This window comes from Brachyhypopomus gauderio, chromosome 21 (assembly GCF_052324685.1).
Source record: "Brachyhypopomus gauderio isolate BG-103 chromosome 21, BGAUD_0.2, whole genome shotgun sequence".
In the NCBI taxonomy this organism is placed as follows: Eukaryota; Metazoa; Chordata; class Actinopteri; order Gymnotiformes; family Hypopomidae; genus Brachyhypopomus; species Brachyhypopomus gauderio.
Window position 1 is genome coordinate 4,493,401 of NC_135231.1, and position 26,949 is coordinate 4,520,349.

General features: G+C 44.2%; 2 protein-coding genes and 1 long non-coding RNA gene across 14 annotated transcripts; 1 reads left to right on the forward strand and 2 right to left on the reverse strand.

The window, feature by feature from the left end:
- hck (HCK proto-oncogene, Src family tyrosine kinase) lies at positions 1–13,919 on the reverse strand. Of its 7 annotated transcripts, none has more exons than XM_076984130.1 (14): positions 13,409–13,919; positions 12,814–12,899; positions 9,589–9,644; positions 6,210–6,249; positions 5,594–5,690; positions 5,291–5,386; positions 4,661–4,764; positions 4,187–4,336; positions 2,691–2,843; positions 2,371–2,553; positions 1,542–1,618; positions 601–754; positions 371–502; positions 1–260 (listed from the first exon to the last, which is right to left on the reverse strand). In XM_076984130.1, the coding sequence occupies exons 3-14, from the start codon at positions 9,634–9,636 to the stop codon at positions 58–60; spliced, it is 1,437 nt and encodes a 478-aa protein (XP_076840245.1). In that variant the 5' UTR covers positions 9,637–9,644; positions 12,814–12,899; positions 13,409–13,919; the 3' UTR covers positions 1–57. The 7 variants fall into 7 exon arrangements, with proteins under 7 accessions (XP_076840245.1, XP_076840243.1, XP_076840242.1 ...); XM_076984128.1 differs by having other exon boundaries at positions 9,520–9,644; positions 12,814–12,870; positions 13,409–13,918; XM_076984127.1 differs by having other exon boundaries at positions 9,520–9,644; positions 13,409–13,918.
- Positions 12,445–26,420, forward strand: LOC143485013 (uncharacterized). 6 transcript variants are annotated; one of them, XR_013122770.1, is made up of 8 exons: positions 12,445–12,737; positions 16,912–18,018; positions 18,581–18,669; positions 19,823–19,912; positions 20,251–20,385; positions 25,175–25,289; positions 25,866–25,929; positions 26,281–26,419. It is a non-coding gene; the product is annotated as an uncharacterized LOC143485013 (long non-coding RNA). The 6 variants fall into 6 exon arrangements; XR_013122768.1 differs by having other exon boundaries at positions 18,581–19,912; XR_013122772.1 differs by lacking the exon at positions 20,251–20,385.
- On the reverse strand, positions 15,539–26,413 carry rbbp8l (retinoblastoma binding protein 8-like). Its single transcript, XM_076984122.1, has 15 exons — positions 26,273–26,413; positions 22,285–22,358; positions 22,021–22,063; positions 21,547–21,642; positions 21,000–21,112; positions 20,192–20,267; positions 19,757–19,965; positions 19,596–19,642; positions 19,415–19,479; positions 18,584–19,310; positions 18,180–18,291; positions 18,031–18,065; positions 17,809–17,911; positions 16,831–16,925; positions 15,539–16,674 (listed from the first exon to the last, which is right to left on the reverse strand). Exons 2-14 carry the CDS (start codon positions 22,349–22,351, stop codon positions 16,837–16,839), a joined length of 1,782 nt encoding a protein of 593 aa, XP_076840237.1. The 5' UTR covers positions 22,352–22,358; positions 26,273–26,413; the 3' UTR covers positions 15,539–16,674; positions 16,831–16,836.
- Positions 26,421–26,949: the final 529 nt, after the last annotated feature.

Here is a 26,949-nt window from a genome sequence, read left to right on the forward strand (position 1 = left end):
TGTGTGTGTGTGTGTGTGTGTGTGTGTGTGTGGTGGGGTGGGGGGGGGGGGGGGGGCTCAGGGCTGCTGTTGGTACTGGCTCTCTGTAGCCGTGTAGAAGTCCTCCAGTACGCTCTGAAGGTACTCGAAGGTGGGACGGTCTTCAGGTTTGTTCTTCCAGCACTCCAACATGATGTCGTACAGTTCCTGGGGGCAGGAGTCCAGGCGCTGCATGCGGTAACCCCTCTCCAGGGAGCGGATCACCTCCGGGTTCGTCATGCCTGGACATTACACAAAAGCACATGGTGACACGCGATGTTAAAGGGCCATCCCACATCAATATCCATCGATCTACGAGACAAAAGAGTGTGCTCGTTAGAGCCGGCCTCACCGGGGTACGGCGTGCGGCCGTAGCTGATGATCTCGGTGAGCAGGATACCGAAGGACCAAACGTCTGATTTGATGGTGAAGGAACCGTAATTAATGGCCTCTGGCGCGGTCCACTTAATGGGGAATTTGGCGCCTTGCACAGGAGAATACACAGAGTGAAATATACTGCCCTCTTGTGGTCACATGGTGAGGTGCAGCAGTTCAACAATTCAGAGCCGTGCAGACACTCACCTTCTCTTGCTGTATATTCGTTGTCCTCTATGATGCGAGCAAGACCAAAGTCAGCTATTTTGCACACCAGACACTTATTGACCAGGATGTTTGCAGCACGCAGGTCTCTGTGGATGTAGTTCTTTCGTTCGATGTAGGCCATGCCCTCAGCTATCTGGAGGCAGGATAAGGGATCAACATGAGGCAAAAATGTAGCTTTAATGGTATTTTTTCTTTGCAATGAGGAATGACTTGTTCATGACTTGTGCACTCCCCGAGACTCTGACATGACATTTGCCTTTATATTTTAGATATCAACTGCAGGCCATTCAGGCTAAGTGGAGTATCTGGAGCAGGACAGATTTACCTTGTTTGACATTAATTTATGTTTTAATCTTTCTCATTCATGAAGAATTATTCATTTATAACAATTATTTAGATAACACCTTCTAATAATTTAAAAGGATTTTAAAAGAAGTTAATAATAATTTAATTATTATTTTCCTAGCATAGCAGAGATAATTGACACTTTGCATTTAAGAGAGCAGTTAAGATAATAATTTACTGAATATTAGTTAATGGAGGTACAGATTGTTGAACTGGTTGTGAGTATAAATTGTGGTCATTGTGGCTGTAACTACTCCCACGGCTGCATGAGGCCACATGCACTATTGGACACACACAGACACACATGCAGAGCCACCTACTGATTTGAATATTGACATTCAAATACTAACAGGACAAACCTGCTTTGTACATCAAAGGTGTTCGTACCGCTGCACAAGCCGTTACACACACCCTGCACGGACACGCGCACACATGCACACACTCTCTCTCTCTCTCTCTCACACACACACACACACACACACACACACACACACACACACACACACACACACACACACACACACACACACACACACACATACACACACACACACCCTACCCTCCAGCAGACTCACCTGTGCAGAGAAATCAATCAGCTTGGGGAGCTGAACACGATTACCTTCATCACTCTTGATGAAGTCCAGTAAACTACCTGTATAAGAATATCATTTTCAATAATTGTATTTACTTCAGATTTCAACATTTCACTATACATTTTCATTTCAATAGCTCCAGGCCAAAACCAGGATGTTGTGTATGGTTGGCTGTGGCTAATAGGTAATCGGCCACTCAGTTTCTCCGTCGCCTCGTAAGGTCCAGAGAAACAAGCCCATGAGTGTTCTGCCTGAGCTACGGCTGACGTGTCGAACCTTGAGATATAGTGTGTAGTCTACACTGTGTTCTGTGCCACTGTACACCATGTAGGGTGGGCAGCTGTTTTGTGTCAAGTGCTGTGGTCAGTCAGGGGAGTTTGGTTAGAGTGAGTCTTTAGGGTCAGATTTGCTTTCATTAGGTCAGTTAGTCACTCCTGGTACAGGCATTGTGGGTTTGTTTCAGCATGGGCCACCCTGAAGTCTGTTGGGTGTGATTTTTACTCCTTATATCACATTACGCATTTCCAACAGAGCAATCCATTATATAGAGATCTACAGATATGCTAAATGATACAGGACCAGAAACACAGGTGTGATAATTATCACACCTGAGTTTCTGGTCCTGTGTATCATTTAGCATATCTGTAGAACTCTACAGTTACAGACCCTCATTCAGATCAGTTCATTCCTCCTCTTCACCTTCACACACACACACACACACACACACACACACACACACACACACACACACACACACACACACACACACACACACACACACACAAACACACACACACACACACACACACACCTTTCTCCATGTATTCTGTGATAATGTAGATGGGTTCCTCCTTGGTAACCACAGCATTGAGACGGACCAGCTTATCGTGTTGAAGGCTCTTCATCAGGTTGGCCTCCATCAGGAATGCCTCCACAGACATGCTGCCTGGCTTCATGGTCTTCACGGCCACCTTGGTGTGCTTGTTGTACGTGGCTGAAAGGGAGAGGCCAAGCGGAAGCAATTCAACCAGAAAGTGGTGCAAACCCATTACACTTCACCACCAGATGGGTTTGAAAGTACCGTCCTGCGTTACGACACGACTGCGCCCTTCCGCAGTGAACGGGTCTTACCCATCCAGACCTCTCCGAACTGGCCGGCGCCTAGCCGCTTGTCCAGCTTCAGGGACTCGCGCGGGATCTCCCAGGCGTCCTTCTCCCACGGCTTCTGGGGTTTGGCACTGATGCAGGGGTTAGTGAGAGCCTGACACAGGCCGTCTCCCTGTTCTGAGGACACAAGGGTAGAGACACACTGCAGCCAAGAGCCACTAGAGAGGCAGGAAGAGCTCGCGCTCGTGTGTTACCGCGCTGGGCCAGCTAGCCCGCCCACTGCTTTGATGGAGAGCCTGTAAGAAGGTCCTCTAGTTGTGAAAAATCACAAGCTTTCCAGTCTTTGAAGAGTTACTACTTGTCTTACAGTAAAGGGACAGAACGACAGGGAAGTATCTCGAGTAAAGAGATGAAACAATGCGGGGAACCACATGACGCTGCAGGTCACATTCTCACAGCTACACAGTTGTGACTGTGTGTTTTTTTTTGTTGCATGTTTATCCCTTTATCTCTGTGCATATCTCACAGGGGCAGTGTCTCTCAAGAGGCGTTAAGTATTGCTAGAATGGAATACATTTAGAAAGGAGTTAGAATAAAGCTCATTGAAAGGCACTACCATAGAGAATCTTACGATTTTCAAGAAATGTCAACAGAAAATATGCACATCCTGAAATTCAGTGGGTGGCAAATGTATATATATATTTTTTTTTACAGTAATTCACATCCTATTTTATGAATGGTATATACTGTGTGGTTGGAAGTACACATTTAATAATAATAATAATAATAATAATACATTTTATTTGGTGGCGCCTTTCTAAACACTCAAGGTCACCTTACATAAAAGAGGTAATACACAACCATAATAAAATAAACAAACAATATACTACAAATGCGTAGAATCAGTAAATAAGACATAATTTAAAAGAGCATTTAGCATCAGAGATTATAAACAGTTCTGAAAAGATGTGTTTTGAGTCTCGACTTAAACTGAGATAAAGAGTTTACTGTAACATCTGTTTCCAAAGTGAAAGCATTTTGGTTTCTGACACACACACAGATATATCAGAAACCAAAATGCTATATATGTACATATGTATATATAAATACTGTAAGTATAAATACTATGTATGTATATATTAGAGTCTCTCTCTTTATGTCTGCATGTGTGTGTGTTTTAGTGTGTGGGCGTGTGTGTGTATGCACGCACGCACGTGTGTTTGTGTGTGTGTGTATGCACACACGTGTGTTTGTGCGTGTGTGTGTGTTTTAGTGTGTGTGTCCGTGTGTGTGTGTGTGCATGTGTGTGTTTTAGTGTGTGTGTGTGTGTGTGTGTGTGTGTGTTAGTGTGTGTGTGCCCGTGTGTGTGTGTGCATGTGTGTGTTTTAGTGTGTGTGTGTGTGTGTTAGTGTGTGTGTGTGTGTGTGTGTGTGTGTGTGTGTGTGTGTGTGTGTGCATGTGTGCGCGTGTGTGTGTTTTTGTGTGTGTGTGTGTGAGATATGGCCCGCACTATGTCTTACTCTTGTAATGGGTGACCAGCTCCTGCAGGCTGCTGAAGGTGATGCGTGGTGAGATGTAGAATCCTCCATTGTCCAGTGTGCGGATCTTGTAATGCTTCACCGTGTCACCGGACTGATGGTCCGAGTCCCTCACAGACAACGAATAGCTTCCTGTGTGCCCAGGATGTAGAGTACACATCACTTCATGACTTCACATAGGCCTCAGTAATCCTCAATTCATCTACACCTCAAGTAAAGTTTGCATCTAAACTCGGATTTGAGAACCATGATGGCAAAATACCAGCAGTCTACTCAGTAATTATAGTAAAGAGAAGATATCAAAGTGATGTAAAAGAATGTTCCGTGCTCATTTTTATCTGATTACAGAAAGATGAAGTGATAGTTCTTTTTTTGTATGACTTCAGATCTGAAACCAAAAGGATTCTAAATACTTGTATGTTTCCCATTCTTGAACTAGTGGGGCAGGGACCTCACCTTTGGTGGTCTCACTGTCCCGGATCATGTAGGAGCCAGTTTTATTTCCCGGAGCCAGCAGCTGTCTTTCAGCGTCTTTCCTGCTCACGCCTTTGAAGAACCACCTGAAAGATACCATACTCACTGATTCTCACCCCAAGACACTACCATACTCACTGATTCTCACCCCAAGACACTACCATACTCACTGATTCTCACCCCAAGACACTACCATACTCACTGATTCTCACCCCAAGACACCATACTCACTGATTCTCACCCCAAGACACTACCATACTCACTGATTCTCACCCCAAGACACCATACTCACTGATTCCCACCCCAAGACACCACCATACTCACTGATTCTCACTCCAAGACATCATACTCACTGATTCTCACCCCAAGACACCATACTCACTGATTCTCACTTCTTACCTCTGGACTTATAGCCTATTAGGCCAGCATGAAATTATTCTTAATACCCACAAAAAAACGATCACCCCTGCTATCAACATATTGCCAAAATTCTACAAATAACAATCACTAATATTTTAAATGGGTGGTATTCACTGTAAGTTTTTTTAGTCTTTAGGTACTAGCTTGATATGTTTTGTATTGTACACAACAGGGTCTAAACTGCATACTCACTCTTCAGTTTGAAGGGTGTCTTTAGCTACATAGTTACTGGGGATGAAACCTTCCTGACCAGTGCTCACCAACATTGCCTTCCACCATTCTCCTGACCTATAGGGATGGACATTGAGAAGAGAGAATTATTCATATATGAACTGATGTCTAGGAAGTGTTGTATGTGTGTGTGCATGTGCATATGTGTGAACGTGTGTGTGTGTGTGCATGTGCGAGTGAATGTTCTTGCGTGAGTGGGTGTGTGTAGGTGGTATATATCTGTGTATGGGGGTGTGTGGGTGTGAATGCGTGTGTGCCACTCACTCCTGTAAGATTTTAATCTTGTCTCCTTTTTTGAAGCCAAGGTCTCCCTCATGCAGGGCTTCATAATCGTACAGAGCGATTGCCATGTTCTCTCCACCTGACAAACATGGGATGTTTTCAGTTTGCTGGTTTCCGCTTACAACAATCTGATGTAGTCTAGTCATAAATTCTGTGAATTTCTGTGAAATTCATATATTTTCACAAATCCAAAAACAAACAGAGCATCTAATTGATAGATAGCATATTACAGGAGCTTAACATAAATCTCTTATGAACGGCAAGCTACCAGATTTAGCCCCCACATCACGATATATAAAATGGTTAGTGTCTGCATATGTTCTGCAAAACACCAGAGTAGGAAACTATTTTATTAATAGCTCGGCAGCACAAACCCTAAGCTTCCCTTTTTATAAGCAGGAAGCCACTTTAGAGCATTATTAAACCTCAGTGGAACTTTACTACAGCTCACATGCTGTACAACCACATTCATACGTGAATGAGTGTGATGCTTTTTCTGCAATAAGTGTAAAAATTCATATATGTTTTTTATAGGGTTTTTCAGAATTACCACAGAACAGCCCTCAACCAACAGAGGATACAGCAAAATATCTCTCACCATCTGTGCTGGATGCAGGAAGGCTGGAGTTGTTTCTGTTCTGTGGAGAAGGAGAGAAACTATTTCACTGCTCAGTTTCATTTGCTCACACAACCAAAGGGCCACAAACTCTTCCAGCATAGAAAAATGAAATAATACAAATGCAGTCTCAGTAAATGGCTGAATCTGCACAATCATATTTCCCCGTTAGATCATGTGCCACATGTGGTGTGGCATTTCTGTAGAAATGCAGTTAAAACATCTTCAAGAATTACAGTGATCATCAATTGACTTGTTTATTGCTTTGGCATAATGCCTAAAACATTTCAACATAGAACTCATCCATTATTTTAGGCTTATATTTTTAATCTCCATCAATGCACTTAAAATGTGAACACAGGAACTTTATTCTACACAGGATCTGCTATGGAAGGTCAAAAATGTACATGCTGCAACAATATCTTTGTGTTTAGAGTTGCTGTCATGGATAAATTATACAAACTATGAAATGCAAATGAGAAATCATAGTGGTTTTACAGTATAGCAACAGTAATGTTCAGTGTTTCCTGAATTAAAAGGAAGTTGCCCTGGAGACTTCCAGAGAAAAACGTTTTAATATTTCCTAGACATCATCCACAAATTCTGGTTCAGTGCCAAGAATTCACTTAAAAATGAACATGAAAAGGTAATACAGCGTAAAGGTCCTTTGAGCTAGGTATTCAGACGTGAAACTAAGGTGGCTCGTTTGTAAATGAGACAGAAGTGGTCACAAGACCAGGGCTGAAAATGTCTTGTTTGCAACTCTCTGTGCATTACACCTAGTGTGAGAATTTCAACTTTTCTGAACCTCACCACCAGTAACATAGGGGATGCCCGAGCTATACTGAACCCAAGTTCTCAATGCTGGCAGATGTTACGTGATATGGCAAGAGCAGATGTTATGTGATACAACACTAGCAGATGTTACGTGATACAACACTAGCAGATCTTATGTGATACAACTACTAGCAGATGTTACATTATACATACAATACTAGCAGACAGCAGAGGGCACTTACACACATACAACTTTCTATTGTCTTGCAAGTAAATGATCTCTTGCAATAAAATAAATGGACTCACATCTAAAGCATCCCAGAGACCTCAGGAGCAAACTAGTGTTATAGATTCAGTTTTCCTATGTAACATTCTTCATCCTAAACAGATTGAAAGGATGCATGTGACTGACAAATACCTCTCCTCATGCCCTCATGACCTCACTCTTCTAGGAGTGGGACTTTAAGTGAACTTCCTCCAAAGAGTAGAAAAGATGAACTACTAGCACATTGAGCACTTTCTGGGACACTTCTGGTTTGTTGAAGTATGAATAAGCCAGAACAGCCCATCTCAGGGATCATGTGACCGAGGTTCCAGAGAGGTTCTCGCGGCCCACTTTCTTCTGATTACCCAGTTTGAGTTCTACTCTCGCCATGTTATTCTCTGTGCTGAAGTACATCAGTGTTCCACAAGGAGCCCTGAAACGCCCTGGGAGACATGCATGTCCCTAAGACACGTCCCCAAGACACATCCCTAAGACACGTCCCTAAGACATGCCTCTAAGTCACACGCCTAAGACACGTCCCTAAGACACGCCCCTAAGACACTTTCCTAAGACACGCCCCTAAGACGCGCCCCTAAGACACGCCCCTAAGACACGTCTAGCCGTGGGTGTCCACCCATGAGACAGAGGACTTGCCAAACACCAAGTCCATTTAAAGTGAAGCTCACATAAAAACATGGTTTTGCATGAGCATCATTAATGGGTCAAATATGAAAAAACATTACTGTATAAAGGGAATTTTATTATAACCAAGGTGCAGTATATAGGCCCATAATCATTTATGATTTCTGCAGATCTTATCATATGGTTAGATTGTTGTAAGGCAGTAGTGATAAACTATTACCTGCTATACCCAGCTCCCCTAAATGTTACACACTTCAGGTGGCATGTCTGCTTTATGACTGATTCAGAGCTGCAGTTTTGATGTGTACACAAACCCAGCCAGAGATTAAGGGCAAGTGTTTGTGTTTTTTCTGTAGCACATGTCTACTTTTAACAAGTCAAGAAAAGATGTGGCGATGCCTTTTATACACACACAGAAAAGGATTGAATTACCAAGACAGACAGGCAACGTCATCATTTTAAGAAAAACACTTAAAAAATAGTTTTCATTTTCAAGATTCGTATCACAGCATTTATTTTTTAATTAGTAGTTTTAATTACTTTTTGGTTTTATTTTTTATTTATTTTAAATGTCTATTTGTCACGTAGGGCCACGCCCCCCTCTCCTAGCTGTCACTCTGGTTCCCTGTTATACGTGCTTATGTTTTCCTTTGCATATTTATCCCGCCTCGTTATCCGTTGTCATAGTTCCCTCTGTCAGTCACACCCCTGTCGTCAGTGTTCCCACCTGTGTCTTGTTAGTCTTTGTTAGCATTGTGCTTTATAGTCCCCGTGTTTCCATAGTCTGATGTCGGTTATTGTTTTCATGCATTGATTCCAGTGTCCTTATTCTGTGTTCCCAGTTCTGTAAGTACTTCTCATTTTCGCTGCCCAGTCACTCTGTGTTTCTGTTTCCTGGTTGTTTCGTTTGTTCTACGTTCTGCCCGTGTTTTTTTTAAAGTATTCGTTCGGTGTCTTAGTGTCTTGTTTAGTTCCTTACGTCAGTATGCCCATGTATTTGTCATACATGGATGGCTCGCCCGTTATGACCCCTGCCTGTGATTATGACTTGGATTATGGAAATCCCTTTAATAAATCTCGCTCTCCTCAGCGTTTGTGTCTGCCTCCTAGTTCTGCAGCGCGATCTGCGTTACACTATTATTATCGCTGTTCTTTTATAATTTATTAGATATTAGTATAGTATTACTATACTTTTTTTTCATGTGGTTGTATCCTCCGTGAAGCAATTTGAGCTGCATTAATGCACAAAAGGTGATATCTAAATAAAGCGTATTAATCTGATCATTTCCAGCACTACCACTGTTTTGCATCTAGTAGGATACCGAATGGGTGTTGCTATAGAATTAAAGAATGTGCAGGTCTCTAAGAAGACCAGAGTGTCCTTCAGTGATCTGAACTACTGACAAGCTACTAGCAAAGAGGAAGCATGCACACGAACGCTGAATGTGCCAAACAGTTCCAGTGACCTTGCAAAATAATGGCTACATCAACATGCAATCGGCAACTTTTGAGAAAGGCGCAAGATTAAGAAAAAGTCCCTAGAAACTTCTTCTTTCTGCAACCTTTCTATTTCAGGCCTAGGAAGGCCCGTCCTGGAAGTGCGCTTACAGCCTTGCTGGTAGGATCCTTGACGTAGTGAGGCGTCTGGTTGTAGTTTCCTGTGATGTCATTGCCCACCTCTTTGCATCCTGAATCCTGGGGCGACTTGGTTCCTACACAGCCCATGTTAAAGCCTGTAAGGAAACGCATTAACACATGAGTGAGGATTCTAAATATCGTCCTCGATATTCTTTTCAGACACATGGTGTTTTCAACGTGTTGTAGATTTTAAAATGCAGCTGTAAGAGCTGTAAGCCTCTTAAATGATGAGGGTTAGACACCAAGCACTTAAGAGGAAATGGGTTGTAACTCTCACTCACTCACTCACGGTTAGCAAGCAGTAAATTCTTCTCTAAGGTGGCATTTCTGAAAAAAGTACAGCAAGGGTACAACAGAAGAGTGTCCTTTTGAATTCACATGCCCTCCACAGACTGAGCTGTCTTATGTGGATATCCATCCAAATGACTTCAAAATAAAAATAGTATCATGGGGTCTGTGTCGGTATTAACGGTATCATTTCAAAATGAACATTTTTGCATTTGCATTTTGGAACGTCTGCATGAGGACCACGCATTTCACATAAGAGGAAAAGCAGAAGCCAGCAGATAGCATGAGACGAACATTTTCAGACATGGCAGTGTCAACACCATCAGTGGCAAAATGTGTGAAACTAAAACATCGGACATCGCAGCATGTCCTCTACCACTGAAACAAATGTTTGTGGCGTCGGAGCCGATCACAGGAGTGTTCAGAAGTGCAGCCCTGGCACAGCCTTCCCAGGGTCACATTCTTGTTGATGCAGCACGCGGAGATCGTAGAGCACGTGGAGACCGTCCACAAGCAGCACTGCCTTTCACATCTCAGTTTTTGAAGAAATAAAAATGGTGATTTCGCTAAGTGTTGTTTTCAGGCTACAACTTCTCAGTGCTTCTAAAAAGTGCGGCAGTAACAAAGCAGTGAAAACGGCCCTGGAGTTTTACAGGAGTTAAGCCGCCATCTGCGATGTCCCCAGTCGTTTAAACAGCATGTTTATCATGTCAGGTTCAGAAGCATGAAGCAGTAATGTCTCTCTCTCTCTCTCTCTCTTCACACATACACGTTCTTTCCATCTCACAAGTTTAAGTTTAGTTTTGTTCACACATCTAGACGCTGCTTACCAGTTGATGAAGGGCTGAAGTTCAGAGCTGGTACAAGTCTGATGGTGAACTTCTTGGAACTGCTAAGAGTTTAACTTTGACAAAGCGAAACTATTCTTCCATTGTTTTTCCCAACCAGTGAAACTGAGTACAAACCTTTTTTTCCTTGAGAGTAGATAAGGATGTCTATGTCTCTTGTTGAATACAGACAAGAATACATCCTAATGCAGCTAATGTACTAATGTACAACTCATCATTGTACTTCTAATGTGAGCTCAGTGCCAATACAATATACAGTATATTCCAATCTTCTTCCTTGAAGATATGTCAAGCAATGACCATGACACAAACTCATTGTATATTCTGCGCAGCTACAGAAGGCATACTTTACATACTTTAACACAGACACGTGTGCCATTTCAGATACAGTCAAAATATTTGTTTTATTATTAAGGACTATCAGGCACCTCATACATGCATGAGCTTTTTTTTTAAACGAGGGAAACCTCTGAAAGTATGTACATGACATCCTCGTCCTCAGAAGACATGGATATTTTTAATATTAGATAAGTAAACACCTATTGTTTTTTTCATGGGCTTAAATTCTCATAGTCTCATTCTGTAAGGCTCCTTTTGTCTAAGCAGCAAGACGTTACAGAGGTCCACAAGATGCATGTGGACATCTTAACTCCACTGACAGCTGGTTGGGTGATGTGGGACATCGGTGGTGAGAATAAGACAGTGGCCACCCAAACTACTCAGAAAAACTGTACATCATCACACCATGAAGTCAAACCACAACCTCTAACACTGCAAGAGAAGGAAACACCGACAAACCATATTTAACAGCTCTCATGCTTTATGGCACCTCTCTGTTGACACGGAGGCGTCCACTTAAATCTACAACAGCTGTTTAGTAAACTGATAATGCAACTGTATTGCATTCCAGATGCCTAGACTTTCCTCTGTAACATAATGACTAACTGATTTACCACCAGTCTAGGTGCATGCAGAAGAGGATTCAAATGTGTGTTCAACGTTTCAGGAAGAGAGGAATTTGGGAAAATGATCCTTCAATTGAGTTCCTTTAGCCGCTTCATGGAGGGAACGCTCATGTGGTTTTCACCTCTGTTGGTTTTCCAAAGGAAAACTGGAGACTCAGCATCTCTCACCTTGAGGGAAAACTTATCGGAAACATAAGACACCACGAGCAGCTGGTTGCAAAGGAGGAAATGTGTGCCAGCCTTGCCACCTGGGCTTTCCCAAATGGAAGGATCGCTGTAAGGAAGATTTATCTGGAGGTCAATGCTCTCCAGAGACAGGATGCACAGCAGCTCAATGGACATGATCGCGCCACACATTGGGGCTGCATTAAAACCCAGACACTGGCACCGAGAGCTTCCCTGTATGACTGGAAGGTTACTGGAGTGGAATAAAGGCAAATCGAAAGCCTGCTTCCTCTTTCTGTTGCTGTCTGTTCCTCTTTCACTCATCTCTTATTACAGCACCGCTCTGTCTGGAGCCTCCTCTGGGCTTCACCGGTACCACCAGATAGAGGTAACTGAGAGGTGCCAACAGCCTCGCCATCTTGTGTTCTCACCCTCCCTGATGTATCTTCACGGCGCCAGGCTCACGAGAACGTGCTCTGATGGCACCCCAGCAGCAGCAGAGGGCAACGCCCTGATGGCTGCCATTATGTGACCATTTGCATCTTGTGGGTTTGTGCTGGCTCAGTAATTAGAAGCAAATGAAGTGGTTTGAAGTCCCGGTTAGCACCCCGTAAAGTCAGGCAGCTGTTTGAAGTGCCAGTGCGAGAGCTCTAGTTGACAGCTGGCTAACCCTGAGTTTGGAAGACATGGGGATTACTGGGTGCAGTCCACTGGTAGAGCCGTTTGTTTGCAAAACCAGTAAGTGATACGTAGCTTAGTAGGGTCTTCCTCTCAGTCATAATGTACACTTAATCCCCATATTGACAGATACTTAAAAAATTTAAAAACTGTATTTAAGAACGGTCTTAGCCTTCTGGAAGGGTCATGTTCTGTGCCTAAGAGAATGAGAAACCCGTTCAGAACCAAACAGTCTGTCTTCCAGGTAAGAGTTCTTGCTTTCCAGTGCCACCCTGAACAAATATTACATTATGCATGTAAATCACCTCAGTGAGACTTACCTTATCAAAAAACTCACCACTTCAGGAATAGCGGGGTAAATGTAGACAAGCTGTATTCTGGAGAGAGTTTGGGATACTGCCTGTAACTGTATAGTTCAGCACTTTCAGTTTGAACCTCACCTCGGTATAACGCACAACTTTTTACATTGCTCAACGCTCCATACCAGTATTAGAAATAGTAGAACTTCCGGTTAAATTTGCTTATGTTTGAGAAATTTGTTGCATTAAATGGGCATTGACGGGCAAATGTATTACATTGTGTTAAATACAAATAAAATCACTCATTATAAAGATTAAAATGAAAAGGATAAAAAAAATGCCCGTTAATGAATTTGGCAGGTGACACAATTACATTAATTAATCGCATTTACCAGTGACCTAATGTGTACTACGTAAAATCTCTAGCGAGTGTATCCTCCGCTGAAAACACCAAATGAAAATTACGTAGAGTTACATCATATTATTTATATGCCCCATAGAAAACACGTTATGTTAGTCTGTTACAATATGCCGCGAGTAGATGTACTAGACTTCAAACCGTTCTCCCCGTCGTATTAACTATAGTCAGGAGCAAAAATAAATTGAGTGTCCTTACCAATTCAGTTCCAAATAATCGCCAACAAAAATGTAATCCGCAGTAGTAGGAAGATGAGGTGAGAATGTTTTATTCACATATGCCCCTGGTCTTACGCCGGCTCCTCCATCTCTGGCACTTGTGTTATGAGTGATTGTGAGAGGTAGTGTCTGCCTTCAGGAGGAAGTACTGAACCAACAGCCAGTCATGCGAGAGCCTTGAATGTACTTTTGTTTTCCCTCAGAGTGCAAGCGTCGTTTCTTGAAATATAAAATGTTGTATTTAGTAGCAGCAGCAATAACAATAACACCAAGAGACTTAGGTACAATATTAGTAATACACATAATGAATACATAATACATAATGAAAGTAAAATAATGAAACCAATGTTGCACACAGTGAGTGTCGCGGGAGGACAGGCAGTTATCCACATATCCAACTTAACAACTATTTGCTTGTGAGTGAGATGTGGGGTGTGTTCACGACAGTGATAAAGGAGTAAAATGAATTTGGCTACAAGTGTTCTCTGTGCTCTAAAGCTGTCTATCTGTCCACTGGTAAATTAAGAGATCACGAATGGCTCCATCTCTCTCTCTCTCTCTCTCTCTCTCTCTCTCTCTCTCTCTCTCTCTCTCTCTCTCTCTCTCACACACACACACACACACACACACACACACAGACACACAGACACACACACACAAACACACACGCGCACACACACACACACACACACACACACACACACACACACACACACACACACACACACACACCATAGAGGTCTCTTCAGTCGGGCCAGTTTTTTACACACTAGCGATTATGTATTATTTGAACTCTCCATGTCAACACAGAGAGTTCATTCTCACAGTGCAGGCCTGTACAAATGTCACTAAGAGCGGGAGGAAGTTGCACTCCTAAACGCTGATCATTAAACCATATACATAAAGCGCACAGAGACGTCATTTTAAATCTTAATCAACGGTATACAGACTCTTTTGCCATGTAATAAAAGTGGAGAAGAACTAGGTCAAGATTAGTCTACAGTTTGAAAATCTCAGTTTTCTTATAACTAGTTAAAATGGCAAGACTAAATAAACATTACAATAAAAAAGTAAACTACTGAATTAAGTCTACAACGGTCGTTAGCTAGAACGGTCTACTTATAGACCAATATGAACATGTAACATGAACATGGGGAACCTCAATAAACCCGAGCCAGACGTGAGTTTTAGGGTTAGTGGACTAAGGGTTTATCTCTGCTGGACCGCTACGTCCCGTTGTGTTTACTCGTCAGCGCGTGCTGCGTTAGCGCGAGGAACAGCTGGGCGCGCGCGCACCTGCTGGTCGCACGGGGACGTTTGCATCCTCGTCTGTGCGTTAGTGAAACTGCCTGTCAGGAGGGCTGTGCGGTGGGTGCTGTGCAGACATGTGTTTTGATGTGCGTATGTAGTCAAGGTCTGTGGGAATATTAAAGTGCTGACGTTATCCTTGCTCCATGATCTATTTGTTTATTTATTTATTTGTAATCTGTCTCAAGTCCTGTGATGCGTATTTGGGTTGTTTGTGCGCCACTGCGCTAAAGTTTGTGGTTTGAGCTCGTTTTTCACTTCTGTAGAGGCCAAGACGTTAAACAATGTTTGCAGTATCTGAGCCTTACAATCACATGAAGTGTTTCTAGACAGCGATGCGCAGTATCGAAGTTGATGTTTGAGAAACAAAATATGTGATTAATCGATACATTTTTAAATCTTATGAACGGTTCAGAAACGAATACATTTTAAATAATTTTGCAGCAAGTTATTTACATAAAACGTAACGTATATTACACAGTAAGCAAATCGCACAATTTCGTTGCAATTTTGATTTTACAAATTAAATAACATCAAATTAGAAACATATTGTCACAGCAGGAAAGAGCACACTGCTGAAAAAGTCACTATGATGCCAGTCCTTAAGTCCCTGGGTGATGCTGAATACATTATAAGGCACTGTTAGTATTATCATCCTAATCTGCTAACATTTCACATATTGTGAAAGCGTGCTGGAACATCTCAGTATGTCTTATAAAATAGTTTCCTGTACGTACACCCCATGAGAGGAAATGTGTCCACAGCGCAATGCCTCATCCCTGTATGGAAGTAATACAGTATCTGCATGAAAATCATTCACTCCGATTTATTTCAACATACACTGGTAAAAAGGCTGGCATTTCCAAACACCAACACGCTGTCAATGCTTTTAGCTGCTGCGTGTATCGGATGGAAGGATCTATGAAAGAATTCTCTTAGTGAGTTGACAGTGATAGTTTACTGTGAGGGTATGGCAGTGAGAGTATGGCAGTGAGAGTATGTCAGTGAGAGTATGGCAGTGAGAGTATGGCAGTGAGAGTATGTCAGTGAGAGTATGGCAGTGAGAGTATGGCAGTGAATGAGAAAATGTCAAATATTTATTGAAAAGCTTTGTACATTGTCACTTTCACTCCTCTGCAGTTCTGAGCATAAAATGCCTACAACTAGTGGAAAATTCACTCTTACCAAACATGAGTTCTGTTTTGGCTCTCTCTCACACACACACACACACACACACACACACACACACACACACACACACACACACACACACACACACACACACACACACACACACACACACACAAAAAGGGGAAGTGGAGGGTGCTCAGTTTTATCACATTTACAAAATGAAGATCTTAAAATTGACTTGGACAAAAATAGCCTAAAGATCTTACAGTGAGAACTTCTGTGGAGAAGAGCAACTAAACATAGTGGAAACTGACTCAAGAGGAGAAAGAGGGGCAGTGGAATCAAAGGTCATGTAAAATGAAAAACACAGAGAGAGAGAGAGAGAGGGGGGGGTGAGAGAGAGAGAGAGAGAGAGAGTGAGGAAAAAACATATCCAGTTATATGTCACGTTTTGTCACAGCCTCAGGACAGGTCAAACATTCACTTCTTGTTTGGTCCAGCCGAAGGGAGATGGAAAAAGCATGTGGTAGACACCGAGTGCTTCACCAAAGAGGAACCTGTTTGTCAGGCAGTCTCGGTCTCCTTCAGAAACTCTTAAGTGCTAAGATTAGATGCTGGTTTCTTTCCTGTGTGGTGGGGGCTCTACCTGTCACATGACACATATACTATTAGGTGTCTAGGTAGACCTACAGGTCTGCCCGGAATCTAGAATGCAGAATCAGATGCACTTTTGATGCATGGACCCAGAATGAGAAGACAGCAGGCAACCAGGTTGACGCACTGTGATTAATGTGTTCCATTTGGTGTCTGTAAGACATTAAAGCAAAATGTTAATATCAGGTGAACTGCTGTGTGGTGAGAAGCACATACACTCGTGTAATGACTACTGACTCAGCAAAACTCACAAAGAGAAGCGTAATGAAGTTATTTTAGAACGTGATGGACACAAAGAGAAAGAGAGACCTTGATTCAGCCCTGCTCTGCGTCTTCATGCCTGGGTTCCTCGGGTATGACCGTCACCCTCATTCTCTTCTCTTTCAGTAGATGTCGTGGACCAGCTGTGCCAGGAAACCATCCCAAACCACAGCAAGAGGAAGAAAATGTTATAATGAATGAATTATGATGAATGAATGGATGGAGGAAAGGATGGATGGAGGAAAGGATGGATATTCCACGTGACCAGCCTTGACCATATCCTTAATTATTTTCTACCACACTCTTCAATGTAAATAAAAGTCCCGGACCGATGATAGGAGCTGCTACAGTTCAGCATACTGGATTCAATGAATTTAGTTAGTCACACTTCCACAATTCTATCTACACTGATTGGGTTTCACTAAAACTTTTCAAGAAGTGATAAAAAAAAAATTCTGCAGAGCATTGGCAGTTTATAATCGCTTCATAACCTCAGAACATTCACCTCTGCCAATGAGAGGAAGGGCAGATACCAACAGCCTGTAGACACTGTAGACTCCTGGTTCAGTTCAGAACGCTTTGTTTGAACTACCAGCCAGCTGTGTGTGAACGAGTAGATTTACACAGCCGCTTGACAGAGAGACGTCATGATATTAGTTTGTACAAATCTCCTAAGGACCACCGGGATTGGTTCCTGGTGCCTGTAAATAATGGTGTCTAAGTAATGGTCTGCTTAAACTGTCTGCTTGGTTTATAAGATAATCAAAATGTTTACAAATTCAATTATTATTTTTTATTATCCAAGTATTATTACATGCATCGTAATGAAACACATTTTTAACATTGCATATGGTTTTAGAAGATTTACTTGCAGTTCATAGCAGGACGCACATTGTATTTTTGCCCGCGTCTGGTTGCAACGTTTATTGCAAATAAGCTCTCTTCAAATCCTATACTGAACTGAAGCTACTTGGATGGTGAGATGAATAAAGGAGGTCATGATGGAGGGACAGCAGTGACCCTCACCTTCAGGAGCGTAGCCGGCTCTCTTTCTTATCGTGCTGCGGCCACTGTCTCCTTCCTCTTGGCCCTCCTGGGAGCCATCACCTGAACCAGCGTCCGCTTCTGTCTGCCTCAGTGAAGGACAGGTGGCACATTACAGAAACACACTTTCAAAGGCCTGGAGCCTCAGACAACACCATGTTGATGTTAGCCTGAGGTGGCTATCTGTGTCAGGTGAGGGGTTACCTGCTGTCGGGATTTTAGAGACTCCAGGATGACAACTGTAAGGATGAACAGAAACACATGATTTATTGGGAGAATGCTAAAATCAGAGGCACGTGTGGCTGGTATAGATTATATTCTGATTTGAATGATTGGGTTTTGAGGGTCCCTGCCTGGGCGGAGTGAAATGGTCAGAGTGGGGGTCTTCTGATTCTCACAATCAGCACTCTGGTTATTCTCGTTTTCCTCGTCGTGCTCCTCTTTTGGTTTTTCCCGTATCTCATTCTGTTGCGAATTTATGAAAGAAACCATGACTTTTTATTCTTAGAAGGTTAGAGACCTATTTAAGAATGGTGGCTCAAACACAACATCCATTACTCACGCAAACACAAACACACGCACGAGGACACACACGCGAGCACGCAAGCCAGTCACAACATCCTCACACCCCCACATAACCACATCCCCTTCCATACCCACTCCCGGAAAGGCTCTCTGCAGCCTACTCCATGTACAGCATAACATACTGTATACTGATATTCTCGGAAGTACTTGACAAGTGATATCTTCTCAGCACCTGTGGTTTGGGATCTCCTGCCTGAGGGTCACTCTGTGGGCTGGAGCCGTACCGAGCAGAACATGGTGAAGAGAGTGGAGCATCAGGTGACGAAGATGATGACGAAGCTACCTCGCTCCCACACTGATGTGCCATCTCTGTTTCTTTGGTTTTCGAGCCTGCGGCGTTGGATAGATCTAGAGGGGCATCTTCTTCAACCTTCTCTTTCACATTGTCTTCAAAAATCTGCTTGGGCTGCACTGCAGAGCTCTTCCAGCAGGGCGGCGATATAACCGACGCGGGCTTACTTCTGTCATTGCTATCCACCAGCTCGGAGAGACTTTTCCGCTCCTGACCGATAGGCTGTTCCCACGAGGGCGGCAGGTGGGTGAACGCCCGGGCGTGCCGGTTAGACTCGAGGCGGCCGGGTGATGAAAGCAGGCTGGGGAAACGCAGCATGGCGGAGTCTTGGTTGAGGTTTGGCTGGACGATGATGCCACCACCTCCACCGCTATCCCCACCCCTCCTGTCACCGGCCCCCACCGTTACCCAATCAGAGTGTTCGGGGAGTGGCCAGCGGAGGGTGGGAGGGGCCGTCTTGATCGGATGGGGCCGTAAGGGGGTAGATATGAGGGCGTGGCGTTCCCCAGAGGAACTGGGGGAGATAAAGGGGCTGTTCCTTAGCAGACGGAGGTGAGGGGGAAGAGACGGAGATGTGGGAGAGAGCAAAGAGTCCGCACTAGCCGCTCTGGGGAGAGAGGAGGCCAAGAATTAGTTGGTGGGCAGGCTATGTCAGGCAGGCTATGTGTGGTCTTCTACGGCGCTCGGTTAACTGCTACGACTGGATCTGACCTCCTGTCCCGCCATGCTGCCAGGTTTGCTCCACTAGCAGTGAGCGCTGACACCTTGCTCGATTCCTAATATGGAAATTAGCATGCAATTAGCATTGCGCATATGAATATGCAAAAAAATGTGGCATAATTAAAGTGACCAGTTAACGTGGATCACATGTTAACACTGAAAGGTCACTTACAAAAGGGTGTGACCCACGCCAGTCTTGTAACCGTTTGCTGTCTGATACTTTTTGAAACAAACAAACAGGAAAAACAGGGGGGGGGGGATATAAGGAAAATAGGAAAATTAGCAGGCTGAATTGATACATTGTGTCTCATATCATCTGACTAGAATAGGCACCTGATATTTCCTCTCTCTCAGGCAGGGGTTCTGCACACTGACTATGTTCACTCTCACTCTTCACAGTGGCAGTTTGCACAAAGGCGCCCCCAGGTGTTGGTTGTTCGGGCTTCAGCGCCGAGGTCACCAGGGTGAAAGTGGAGCCTGCGGGGTCAGGTAAGTGCTTGACCTCTGGAGTGCCTGCTTCTTCAGAGTCGCCATTCCGCTCTCTAAAAGATCAAGAAAAGCGCAAAATATGACCACTGGGACAAACATAGGATAAAAAAAGACGAAAGAGCAATTCAGAGCCACAGTTTGATCTAGAACTTGGGCCAACACAAAAAGAAAAGAATGATAATACCAGCCAGCAGTAAGCTGACATTACATAACCATTTACAAATGAGTAGCCACACGGGGGCGCCAGTGAGATGCGCTACGGGTTGGATCGCCACTCACTCTATGCGTCGACCGACGCTCTTCAGCTCCGCTCTCAGCCGACTATTCTCCTTCATCAGGGCGCTGATCTCGGCCACTGCAGCGGGGGAGACAGACAGCACAGCAACATGGGGGAGACATTTAGAGAAGCTACATGATGAAGAAAAGACACTTGAGAGCCAGATGGGCCTACTCAATAACTCGTGAAGTCTTTAGTGAGTAGTAACTAAATGCCCATTGTTCTTGGCAGGGGCGATTTTAGGATCTGGTCTTTAGGGGTGCCCAGCCCCCAGTGCTCACAGAGGCACAATACCAAAGTATTGCGCAGGTGCAGAGCAAGTTTTTTGCATAATATAATATTTAAAAAATGTGTTGAGCCAGGGGGTGCTAAGCAACTTCACGGTGGTGCTCTAGCACCACTAAAAATACCCTAGCCTCGCCCCTGGTTCTTGGTAATTAAACAAACAGGTAAATAAGTCAAATATAACTCAATTAGCATTTATCAATTAACTGTCAGACGCACAACAGAGTACAGTTTTACAGTATTACAGAGTACAGTTTTACAGAGTACAGTATTAAAGAGTACAGTTTTGTAGTTTTAGTAGTTATGGTACCTAGCTGTCAATTGCTATTTCCCAAAGTCCTGTATGTGTGACAGTATTTGTATAGCCTACTCATACATGTGAGAGAGTATTTGTATAGCCCTCTTATATGTGTGAAAGAGAATTTGTATAGCCTATTATATGTGTTAGGGAGTATTTTATAGCCCACTATATGTGCTTGGTAGTATTAGTACAGCCTATGTGTTTGAGAGTATTTTATAGCCTACTTAATATGGAGATGTGTTGCAGACTCTGGAGCTGGGCACTCTCATACTCTTGCTGTCTTTTCTTGTCTACCTCCTGAGTGACTGTACACCTATCACACAACCCTGCTCGCAACCTGTGAAAGCACACACACACACACACACACACACACACACACACACACACACACACACACACACACACACACACACACACACACACACACACACACACACACACAATATTACATGCATTCATAGATGCAGTTATGGAAATTCAAGCAACAGAAAGACTGACAGACACACACACACACAATATTACATGCATTCATAGATGAAGTTATGGAAATTCAAGCAACAGAAAGACTGACAGACACACACACACACACACACACACACACACACACACACACAGAGAGAGACACACGAGTGCGTGCGCACACACACACACACACACACACACACACACGTGCGCGCACACACACACACAAACACACACACACACACACACACACACACACACACACACACACACACACACACACACACACACACACACGCATGCACATACATGTTCTCCAACTGTTTAATGTTTTCCATGAGGACTCTCTGTTGCTCCCTCAGCTGCTGGTTGCGGTTGTACAGTTCCTCCAGTCTCTTTGCATCGCTGAAACGTAAAGTTCAGTGTCTCTGAGATACAACTGGCTGTGTGCTTGTCAAAGATAAAGAAGTCTCAGCTCTTTGATGAAGTCTTGCACAGCCACAAATAAAACAAATCAGTCTGCTCTATTATTCTTTGGCCTTAATCTCACACTCCAGCTAATCCTGAGTTTAGGCTCCTCTAAGACCTAACCTTGATCCTAATCCTATCCTGGTTCCAACCATAACCTTACCCTTTCTTTGACCTCATGTTGATCTGATAAGCCCCTAAAGGACAATTCAAATGAAATGGGAACCAGCATTAATGGATTATAGATCATAAATCAAAGCTGATGAAAATTTGACTGATTAGGTCAAATTAATCTCAAGGCAGTTTGAGACTCACCAGTTCTTCTTATTGGTCAGTTCCAGTACCTTCTCCTGCCATCCTATTGGACAAGAGAAAACAAACAAAAATGCCAACAAAGCACGTTGCAGATCAGGCAAAAAAAAAAACCCCTTCTTCAAACACTTCTCAAATCAAACTGACTATTATGCTGTTAACCAGCTGCTGCTGTGTGAGGTTGGAAGACACGTGGGGAGCAGAGGTGTGGCACGAGGAGTGGGAGTACTGGGAGTACTGGGAGTACTGGGGGGAGTCCAGGCTTACCTTCCAACTCCTGCTCATGGACCTCCTTCAGCTTGTGCAGGAGCTCAGTAAAGCGCTCCACCGCCATCCTCCCTCTACGTGGAAAGGGAGGGAGAACAAGAGAGAGAGAGAGAGAGAGAGAGAGAGAGAGAGAGAGAGAGAGAGAGAGAGTTTCTTTAAATTGTTCTGTGATACGCCCAAATCTTTTTTTTCTTTTTATGAAACCGATCCCTGACATTAAATTAGTGTTAATGTTTGTGGCATTTCAAATATGCTTTGGCAATACTTTAGCAAAGCATGACGATCCCAGTAAGGCCTGCTGAACGCAAGCAGAAAGAGAAGAAGAGGCAAAGGAGATAGGGTGAAAGAGTGAGGGAGAGAGATGGGGTGATGGAGAATGAGGGAGAGAGTGGGAGAGAGGGAGTAAGAGAGGTGGGAAGATCACCGGGCCGAGTGAGAGGTGTTTTAATATTGATGTCCTATATAGTATTCAGGACACATTCTTCTCAAGAGTTCTTGCTCTTAGGGAGTTCATCCTTCACACTATCACCTCAGCTCAGTCTTTAGGAGTCTGGACCTGGATTCAGTGTATAAATCAGTTCTCTAAAGCTGCTTTGTGACAGCACATGTAAAAACACTACACAGATAAATCAAGACAGAAATGAAATTGCAATATTCTGCTACCTTTACTTCCTCATCACGAGAGGAGCTGAAGTTCTGAGCGTTGAAGTCCAGATGGCCCAAAAACTACGTGAGACAGTACAACCATCGGCACGCAGCCAGCACGCCGTTGTTCGCAGATAAATTCTGGAGCGGCTAGCGAGATCTGCCCCTCTTAATCGGGACCACGGCGCGCGTACGTCCGCAAACAATCAACAGGACACATCGCACACCCTCAGGAGCTGCACCGTGACCTTCAAGTTGATCTGTGTCCCTGGCACAGTAGAGCAAACGTCAGAGCGGAGATATTGGGAACAATTACGACCTGTCCTGGTTAGACTGGTTCTGCCACAATGCTGCAGGTATAGCTTTATTTGTGCATGCGAGTATGTGTGTGTGCATGAGTGTGCACGTATGTGCATGCGTATTTTGTGTCTATATATCAGAGGGAGAAATGGGAAACAGTAAAGCAAGAGGAAGAGGGAGGGTGAGCACTGCCTTGTGTTTACATGTGAAAGGATTTGACATATATTTAAAGTACCCACACTAATGACACTCTTATATCAGCAATGCAAAACCAGGGATTAAATAGGCATGCTGCCAGACCCCTGTCATTCCGTAACACATTGCCAGTAGATTGGAATCTCCTCCTCTCTGCAAATGACCGTTTCCACGCTGTACTTTCACATTTAGTTGGAATGCTAATGTGGTTTGGGAATTTCCAATTGTAAAAATCGGATCGGATTACTTAACAAACAGCATTTGGTCTCCTAATAATAACGGCCTGATCAGACACATCCAGTTATGCTGACACTGTTGCTCTGAAATCCAAACACACAAAGAGCAAAAGTGTGTGTGTGTGTGTGTGTGTGTGTGTGTGTGTGTGTGTGTGTGTGTGTGTGTGTGTGTGTGTGTGCCAGCTGAAGCATCACTGGCAAAGTTTAATCTCCTCTGCCACCCTGAACATGAAGCCGGGCCCATTTGCTTCCAAAAGAGCTGTTCCTAGGTCAGTTCTGGCCACAGGTTTGGATCATCCCTGGCCCACACAATCACTCTCACTCACAGGATAAATATCCAGTCTGCCATGACTCAGGTGTTTTAAAGGAAGGAAATGACAAACATGGAGGGGACAGCAGCTCTAGAAGACCAGACTGAATTGGCTCGGTGGAGGTGTTAATACTGAACGAGAGGAGGTGGAGGTGTTAATACTGAACGAGAGGAGGTGGAGGTGTTAATACTGAACGAGAGGAGGTGAAGGTGTTAATACTGAACGAGAGGAGGTGGAGGTGTTAATACTGAACGAGTGGAGGTGGAGGTGTTAATACTGAACGAGAGGAGGTGGAGGTGTTAATACTGAACGAGTGGAGGTGGAGGTGTTAATACTGAACGAGAGGAGGTGGAGGTGTTAATACTGAACTAGTGGAGGTGGAGGTGTTAATACTGAACGAGTGGAGGTGGAGGTGTTAATACTGAGCGAGTGGAGGTGGAGGTGTTAATACTGAGCGAGTGGAGGTGAAGGTGTTAATACTGTACGAGAGGAGATGGAGGTGTTAATACTGAACGAGAGGAGGTGGAGGTGTTAATACTGAGCGAGTGGAGGTGAAGGTGTTAATACTGTACGAGAGGAAGTGGAGGTGTTAATACTGAGCGAGTGGAGGTGAAGGTGTTAATACTGTACGAGAGGAGGTGGAGGTGTTAATACTGAACGAGAGGAGGTGGAGGTGTTAATACTGAACGAGTGGAGGTGGAGGTGTTAATACTGAACGAGTGGAGGTGGAGGTGTTAATACTGAACGAGAGGAGGTGGAGGTGTTAATACTGAACGAGTGGAGGTGGAGGTGTTAATACTGAACGAGCATTTGCCGTGGGCGCCCATCTAAGCGGTGCGGGCAGCGCAGTGCGTAGGGCCTTCCGCAGGGCGTATCCCATGATGCCCCTGTCCTGTGAGCACGCTGTTTGGCACCAGAGCAAATGAACCAGCTGCCAATACTCCACTCACAGCTCTCTAGCAGGGGTGTGTCCCCCACACAGGACTTCCACCCTCGATCTTGTAAAATAAATACAACTTTGCACTTCCCATCGACGCCTCTTAACCTCTGAACCTTTGCTTTCCACTGGCCCAGGTCCAGAAACAAGCTATTTCTTTCATATTTTGTGCCTTGCATATGAAAATGAAGCGACCTTGGTAGAAATCAAGGTAAAAAACAACAGCCTGCTGAAAGTGCTCAGAGGAGGTGTGTCTTTCTGTCCAGCGCTCCTGTACGGCGTGAGTTAAGGGGACGAGCTGGTCCTGCTACATCACGTCTGCCCCACTCCCTCCGTGTGCCGGCGTGTTGGGATATGTCAGCCCGTGTGCCAAGTTACAGGGTGAGAGCAAGAGGCAACCTGCCTCTTCGAGCTCGAGAACAGACTCATCGCACACACACGCACATGCATGCACACATGCCCATGTGCACGCGCATGTGAACACACACACACACACATGCGTGAATGCACAAACAGTCAGCAAATGCGTATCAGAAGTGTTCATGCGCACATTGATGTACATTGTGCCATTGTACCACAAGTACATACATTTTGAGGATATACTTTTGTGTATTTTCAACCGGAACTGTGTACTGGATATCTTACATATGGGACTCACAATCATGACCACGAATCTGCCCTGCATAGCACTGGCAGCAAAGACTGATGCACTCACACAATTAGACAAGAAGACAGCTTGACCAGAGATGTTCCAAATGTCTTGAAGAGGAAAGATTAGACAAAAACATTCCCATTCAACGACACCATCGTCATGCGGTGCCCCCGCGAAATCAGACACACGCTACATGACGAGTCCAGAAATCATGACTGCTAGCTAACAAAAGGGCTTTGTGTGTCATATTACACACACTTTGTGTAAGATTGTTTTTGTGTGTTTATTCCTTGCCTACGTTGCAGTTCAGGTACAGCACAACCAACCAGACATAGGTGGCTAATATCGTGCATGATACAGGGAAAGCAGGTTTGTGGTTTGAGCCCTTACTGCAATTACGCCTTCCCACCACTCACAGACACAGTGTCTGATTAGAATATCTACAGGGTGGAGGCCTCGTTCTATCTCTCTCTCTCTCTCTCTCTCTCTCTCTCTCTCTCTCTCTCTCTCTCTCTCTCTCTCTCTCTCTCTCTCTGTCTCATTCTCAATCCAATTCATTTCAACATTTTCATGGCATGAACGTTACAAGTTATATTTTTGGCAAAACAATCAACATAAATTGGAAAAGAGCACACACACACACACACACACACACACACACACACACACACACACACACACAGCAGAATAACAGCTCTGTTCCTCTACTTGCCTCCTTAGTCGACGCAGACTGCACTCACGCTGGCCCTGTGCTGACCCCAGGCCGGGTGTCTGCCGATCACGCCCCCCTGCTGAAGCTCCACGTTCAGACCCTCAGCCCCGCTTCCTCGCAAGACACGTCTGACAGCACGGTCGGAGGGAACGGGATTAAGAACAAACAAAACAACGAAAGGAGAGGAGCGGTTAGGAGGAGTCTTTCTACCCCCCCCCCCCCCCACCTCACCCACCATCCGCCCTTCTCCACCCCCCCCCCCCCCCCCCCCTTCCTCCACCTGCATCACACGGAGGAGAACAGGTCGGTGCAGTTCTCTGGCTGAAAGCACAAACACCAGTTCTCCCTGGATAAACCGGTCCTGCTGAAATCTCACTAAACCTGACCGACCAGATTGGCATAGAGGGAGAGAAAAAAGAAAAAAACCTCTAATGAATATAGAGACTCAAACAGACAAAGCCACTTTATTCTGCATTGATTTGGTGGTTCAGGCGGAGAAGATGGACCACAGGAGAGAGTTCTCCACCCTCCACTCTCCATCCTCCACCTCTCACATTTAATATGATGGACAATTCAAATAGTAAATATCAGAATATTGGTATGAGAGAACGGTGGAATTTACAGAATATTTACAATATTTAATATTTTCACGCCTACAAAAACAGCTAAAATCCATG